This window comes from Myotis davidii, unplaced genomic scaffold, assembly GCF_000327345.1.
Source record: "Myotis davidii unplaced genomic scaffold, ASM32734v1 scaffold217, whole genome shotgun sequence".
NCBI classification, from domain to species: domain Eukaryota; kingdom Metazoa; phylum Chordata; class Mammalia; order Chiroptera; family Vespertilionidae; genus Myotis; species Myotis davidii.
In genome coordinates this window covers 5,697,780-5,704,710 of record NW_006290034.1, presented here as the reverse complement: position 1 = coordinate 5,704,710, position 6,931 = coordinate 5,697,780, and the positions used below count along the sequence as shown (strand labels likewise).

The 6,931-nt window shown below is 65.2% G+C and overlaps 1 protein-coding gene across 1 annotated transcript in view; it reads right to left on the bottom strand.

The window, feature by feature from the left end:
- Window positions 1-886: 886 nt before the first annotated feature.
- The window catches only part of KCNC4 (potassium voltage-gated channel subfamily C member 4), a 21,321-nt gene continuing 15,276 nt past the window's right edge, over window positions 887-6,931 (bottom strand). Inside the window, 2 exon segments of the mRNA XM_015563524.1 lie at window positions 887-2,005; window positions 6,880-6,931. Of these exon segments, the coding sequence (XP_015419010.1) occupies window positions 1,944-2,005; window positions 6,880-6,931 (114 nt within the window). The 3' untranslated portion in view covers window positions 887-1,943.

Sequence of the window (6,931 nt, the reverse complement as noted above, 5' to 3'; positions counted from 1 at the left end):
ACAAGAGAAAGGAGACCAGCCAGGCTGGTGTGGCTCAGTGGTTGAGCGTCAGCCCATGAACCAGGAGCTCACAGTTTGATTCCTGGTCAGGGTACATGCCCAGTTTCAGGCTCAGTCCCCAGTGGGGGGCATGCAAGAGGCAGGATGCTTCTCTCATCATTGTTTCTCTCCCTCTCCCTTCCTCTCTCTGAAATCAATAAAAACATTTTTTAAAAAAAGAGTAAGGAGAACAAACATACACCCAGACCCGGCTGCGTAATTCACAGGGCCCAGTGCAAAACGCGAGCCCAGGGCCCCTCCAGAGCCATGAGTCATTTCAAGTCAGCGGCAGCTGGGATGATGTCAAGCGTCGGGCCCTTTTGAGCAACTGCCCAGGCCACAGGCCCGTGAAGCCAGCCCTGCGTGTGCCCTTATGTGACAGCGAGGGGCGGCCCCGTCCCTTCCCACCGCCCCACCCTCTCTGGGCCCTAAGTGGTCCCGGCTGTGCCACCAGCCACTTGCCGGCCTCGGTTCACCAGCCATCCAGGCTGCGCACGGCTGTGGCATCCCCAGGGCCCTGGCCCACATAAGGTGGTGCGACTTCGGGGGGAGGGAGGCCCTCCACAAACACGCAGGGACACAGTGGCGGCCTCTTCTTCCAGGGGCGGCGGGAGGCCCCGTGGCAGGGGGACTCAGAACCCGCTGGGGAGGCAGGGGAGGCTCAGGGTGTGACCGTGGCAGCTCACACTTCCCCTCTGAGCGCCAGTGTCTCGCTCCGAATGGATGATGGTGCCCGTGGGTGGGGGCGGGGTTACGCGGAGGGCGTCGCAGTTCTCAGGTGTTGGGGTGGGAGCCCTGGGGGGTCCCCACAGACACAGAGGCGGAAAGGAGGGGCGGAGGCGGCCGCTCACACGCAGGAGCAGCTGGTCGCTCCAGATGTCTTTATTGAGGGTCGAGCACAGCATGACAGTCGAAGGCATGCAGACAGGGTGACAGGGCCCTGGCCTAGGCTTGCCTCAGACACACAGGAGGGGGCAGCTTTAGAAAAGGACCAACACCAGGGAAGGGCAGGGTGGGCGGGGAGCGGGGAGGGAGAGCCGGGGGAGGGGCAGAGGCCAAGGTGGAAGGGGTCACCCGGCCTCCGCTATTGCACGCATCCTCTGGCCACCGGCCAGGAAGTACAGTATTGCAACTGGTCTCCACTCGCCCGAAGCTCCCCTTTCTCAGACCCCTGAGCCCGTGGGCAGACAGACCCCTTCCCTGCTGTCTGCCCGGCAGCATCATTGAAAACACACGGACGAGGGAGACAGAAAAACCAAAGATTAAAAAAACCCAAAATTCCCCCTCAGTCAGGGACACAGGGAAGGGGGGCAGGGGTGAAAGAAGCTGCAGAGAAGCCCCTGGAAGTCCCCCCACAACTGGGGCGTGGGGTGGGAGGTAGAACCCCAATCTGGGGTGGGGTGGGGCTGGTGGGGCAGTGACCCCGGGGGCAGCCTGGCCTGGCACAGGCCACCGGCCCACAGGGAAACACCCCCACAGGGAGAGTCTAGCCTGGGCCCACCCAGCTGGACGGGCGGCTCCCAGGCACACTTTTCCTGGGACATTCCACACGCGGCACGTACAACGCGAACAGGGAATCGGTGAAGGGAGGGGGGGCCTGGGGAAGGGGCGAGGGCTGGGGGAGACGGCCTGACGGAGACAGACCACCGATAGCACGTGCACTACACACATGAGTACAGTATGTATGAATATAGATGCTATATGTGCATATATATCTCTTCAATCACAACAGAACAACACGTCGGACCCGGATGGCTGCGGGCCCCAGGGGTCAGACGGGAGGTTTTCCATCAGTCCTGTGCCAACAGGTCTTGCCCAGCGAAAGGTCCTTGCCTGGGCTCCAGAGTTCCCCTGAGCCTCTGTCTGTCTGTCTGTCTGCCTGTCCCTCTCACGTTGCTGCCGCGTTAAGAGAGGGTGAGGACTTCGGCCTGGGCATAGTTGGACGAGAGGGCGTCTGGGCAGGTCTCTGTGTTAAAGAGCACAGGTGTGAGACACGGGGACGCACACTTTCGGCTCAACAAGGCCTTCAGGGGGCGGAGGGCAAGGCGTTCAGCAAGAGAAAGGGAGACACAAAGAATGAGACGTTAGGAGGAAGGCAGCTGCCGAGGAGGCGGGGGGCTAGAGAGCAGGCCGGGGGCAGAGCTGGACAGCGTGGGACACGGGGCTCAGAGGCCCGGCAGGGCAGGGATGGGTCAGGGTCCGGGGGGAGTCCTTTCACCACCCTTCTGCCTCCCGGGTGATGTTATGGCTCAGCTCCACACCTGCTTGAGACAGAGGGACCACTGGCCCAGGAGAGAGGGAACCAGCTCTGCAGCCCGGCACAAGGCAGGGGGGACGCTCCTCCCTGGCCTGTCACCCCCAAGCCAGCAGCCGGCTGCTGTCTGCCCACTCAGGCTCCCCCCCACCCCCCGCTCCCCTCCCTACCCGGCTCCATCTGCCACCACCACCTGGGGCCCGCCCATTGTTCCAGGGGCTCAGCCATGGCATACCCAGCCCCCCCCCCCACCCATGAGGCAGGTGGAGTCCCGGGAGCTGAATGCTGACCAGGAGGGCTGGGGAGCGTGAATGTGCCCGTCCTTGTTGAGAAAACAAACCGGGCTGGTCCCAGCTCACAGCCTCGCCTCTCAGAGGCCCTGGGGCTGAGCAGTGGCCTCCAGCCCCGATACTAACTGTACAAACTGAACGTGAGGTTAACCCCCAGGCTGCTCCCCTGCTGGGCGGGAGAGGCTGGGCCGGGCTGTGGAGGAAAAGCTTCTAGAAGCCAAGGACTGGGTACAGGTCCAAGTCCAGATCCAAGGTGAAGTGCACTGGGCTGTCAGACTGGGGCAAGGGCGAGGAGAGCCTTCCGGGGAGGGGGGAGGCCCGAGCCTGGGCCAGCCTGGGGCCTTGCAGGCAGCACCCCCCTGCCCCCAGGGGCTCTGTCAGCTCCAGAACCTGCTTTGCCTTCCCCAGGGCCCCCAAGGCCGAGGTGCTGAGAGCGAGAGGGCAGACACCCGTGCGGCTCTCCATTGGCCAGGCGCTGGGTCAGGGTCCCCCCTACAGAAGCCAGGGGGCCGGGAGGGACATGGGGGAGCCCCTCTCCCAAGGCTCTAGGGGCTCCAGCCTGGCACTCCTGCCTCCCGTCGCCCAGGGACATCTGTGCCCACCACCGGGGCGCCGTGAGCATGCCCATCCCCGTGGGAGGAAAGGGGGCGGTGGGTGCCGTGGAAACTTGGGCTCCTGACAGCTCAGGGGACGGCTGCCACAGAAATAGCCGCCTCAGCTCCCTGAACCAGAAGCGCCAGGCAGAGGAGAAAATAGCCGCGGCGCCCGTGCTAAACTGGACGCCCAGCTCGTCACGTCCCCGGCAGGGCCAGGCCCGGGGGCCAGGTGCCAGGGAGCCCTGTGGGGCAGGACCGAGCCGTCCCCGCGAAGGGGCAGCTGGGCCCTCGCACTCGGCCCCGCGGGAGAAGGTCCCTGGCGTCTCCATCCAGAGCCCAGGGCTGTCCGGTCCCTGTCCCTGTCCCTGAAAGGGACCTGCTCCCTCTTAAGGGTGGTCCCATGGATCCCCTGTTTTCTCCACTCTTAGGGGGACATTTCACTGTGGGAGCCAGTGGGAGGCGGCCCCCGAGACCACAGCAGGGCTGGGCTCTCCCAGCCCCCATAGGGGACAGACCTTCTGGAAAGCGCACCCGAGCCTGCCCAGGGCTGGAGACGCCCAGGGGGTGCTCCCGTTCCGGAGCGAGCTGACCTTGGCTCCCAGTCCGGCCACACCCATCCCTGCCCACCCTGGAGGCAGCAGACGGCCCTTCTTAGTCACTCCCGCAACCACGTTGCATAATCTGACTCTAAAAATTGCCAGGCGCACGGCTCCCCTGTCAGCTCTCATTCCCATCAGGTGGAACAGTGAGGCAGGGGCTGGCCCTGGCTGTGGAGGGCCGGCCGGAGGGCCTTGCTCTGCCCACTGCTGGGGACGGGCCTGCGCCTCGGCTCCCCGCCCCCTCCACCCCGGGGAAGTGCAGGGTGCCCCTGCCGGAGTGGCAGGCAGGGTAGCTCTGTCCCCCCACTCCCCCTGAGCTGCCCCTGCCAAGGTGCAGCCCTGCTCACACAGTGACTTACGACCCTGTTGTGCTCCGGCTCGTTAGGTAAATGAATACACTTAATTAGAGAAATTAGATGAGTCTCCGGTTCTGGCAGCAACAGGGCTGGTGGGAGCGAGGCGAGCAGGGGCTGGGCTGGCAGTGAGCGCCGAGGGGGAGGGGAGGCAACAGCTTGGAGGCAGAGGAAAGCAGCGTGGAGAGAGGGGCCGGGGCGGGGGCGCAGATGGGGTGTGGGTGTCCCCTGGGGGGAGGGCCTCCCCGCACCCCTGGCCACAGCAGAGATGCTCATGCGACAGCCTTAGTCCTTGCCGCTCTGGGTGTGGGACGGACAGACAGACAGACAGAGACACTGGTTGCCAGCTGTTTGGTTACTGGTTGAAGGCCCCGAGGAATGGAGATGTATTTGGTTAAGGTGGGACTGTGTTGGGGAGGGCAGGGCTCAGAGACACAGGTCCTGGGGGTGCCGCCCCTCCCGCTCAGGATGGGGGGCCCTGAGAGTGATCCCCTCCGCCCTCAGGTCCAAGCCTGAGCATCGTGGGGAGCGGGGTGCTGTGGGGAGCGGCTCAGGGGCCTGGATTCTCCTGCATCCACCGGCTCCCTGAGGCCCCAGGAGCGGGCCGGCGGGCACGAGCGGCTCCCTGTGTGTGCCCTGTGTGTGCGGGCCCAGGGGCAGGAGGGCCGGTGCAGTTAAGGGGCTGTGTGTCCAGGCGGCGGGCTGGTGAGGGGGTGTGGAGGGAGGGAGAGCAGGAGCTTTCTCGGAGAGTAGGGCGAGCTGTATCGGGGTGCCAGTGGAGACAGCCCCAGACTGGCTCCGGCTGCTGCGGCTATGTTGCTTAGACTCCTGGACTTTTCACGGCCTTGGTAGAGAAAAGGCACGGGTCAGAGGGCGCGCTGCTCACCGGAGGGGCTCCACGGCCTCGAACTCCAGGGGACCCTGCAAGGCAGGCGGCCCAGCCGGGTGGAGGCGCTGGCCTCCCCGGGGAAGGCTCCCCGGTCCCCTGAGGGTGGACTCCAGGCCACACCCCCAGCTGACCTCTGCCCTGCGCTGGCCCCAGCTAAGTTCCCCTCCGGGTGCGTGAAGATGCAGCGCCCCCCTTTCAGAAGCCCTGGGCAGCACCGCCACCTCCAGGCCGTCCTCACTCTGATGCCAGGGCAGCTACAGGCTCTCCGTGGGGCCTGCGTGGCAGGAGGAGGCCTGTCCGCTCTCTCCTGGTCCTACGTGAGCCCGGTGCGGAGAAGTGAGAGCAGCGGGCGCAGGGGAAAGTTGCCGAGAGCGCACGGCACGGCCTGTTTCCTGGCAACCCACCTGTTCCCGCTCGAAGGTCACTCTAATTGGCTGAGTTACACGCTTGTTGCCAAGAAGCAGTGTGGAGGCATCTTGAAGACAGAGCAGCCGGTCCCCAAGAGCCCCCAGAGATGCAGGGGTGGGACGCAGGCCCTGCGGGCGCAGTGCGACGCCTTCCCCAGGGCCACCTGCTCCCCATACCTCACGGTCCCTCCTCCACTCCGTTCCTTCCACTGAGCCCCTCACAACACTGGGGGGAAAGCAGGGGTGCTCAAGTCCTCCGTGCGGTGGGGTCAGGGCACCCCAGGGGCCCTATGGGAACAGCGGTGTGGGAGGGCCGGGAACAGGGCCTGGGAAGGTGGCTCTGGAGGCCACGTGGGCTGAACAGGCCAGGGGACATCCTTGGGGGGACAGGCTATTCCTGCAGCAGGCACTCCCCCTGCCTCCCTGGTCTGGGGTTTGGGGACAGTGAGAAGTGTTGGGGGGACTGGGCTGGAGGAGGGCTGGGTAAGAAGTGGCCCCAGAACCAGGGCACGGCTTTGTTAGGGGGGATCAGGGTTGATTCTAAAACTAGGCAGGGCATGTAGGGAGGTTGGGCCACAGGACAGGAAAGACAGACAGACAGACACAGACACAGACACACACACACACACACACAGTGACCAGGGCCCGGGCAGCAGCACCTGGACCTGAGGCCCCTGGTCCCCGGCCACTGCTGACCGGACCATCCTTCATCACTCCCGCCCCCCGCAGGCCAGGAGCCCCAGCTCCACCCCCACTTCTGCCAGGGCCTGTGTGGGTCTGGGGCCTGCTGATGGCGCTGCAGCCTTCCTGATGGGAGGCCATGGCGGCCTCTGTGCACTTCCAGCCCTTCAGAACACACCTAGGAGGGGAGCTCTACCCTGCCCCCCGACCCCTACGCCAGCCAACTCCTCCCTGTCACACTCTGGCTCTACTTAAGTCACATCCGGGGCTGCAGAGCTGGGTCCGCCCCTCTGGGCTCCAGGCCCCTAAAAGGCAGGACGGAGGAGGTGGGCCTGTGCCAGGGGACCTCACACCGGCGCCCCGTTCTCCCCCCGACTCCTGAGCGTTGTGGGGACTACTTACTTGGGGGAGCCTTAGCTGGGTCTAAGGGAGGCCAAGGGCAAGGCAGGCAGTGACCCTGGGAAGCCAGGCCTGCAGGTCACAGCAGGCACCAGTGGAAGAGAAGTGACAGGATGGAGGGGAGGGGCCGGGACCCCTGCTCCCATGAACCCCTGCTCCCTGTGGGCACTGGGGTACGGGCCATGTGTACCTCCCGGGGATGCTGCGGGCCTTTCTAAGGAAATCGGACTGGGAGGTCAGGGTACCCATCCTAAAAGTTGGGGTGCATCCAGGGAAGAGGAGATGATGGCCATGGCCTCAGGGGAGGAGGGGGCTTCAAGTTTTGTGGGGGACACTGGGGGCTCCCCACCTGCCCAGCCTGGGGAGCCGTACCTTTCCGGACACTCCCGTCGGCGCAGGCATAGTCCCCGGCGCTGAGCAGGAA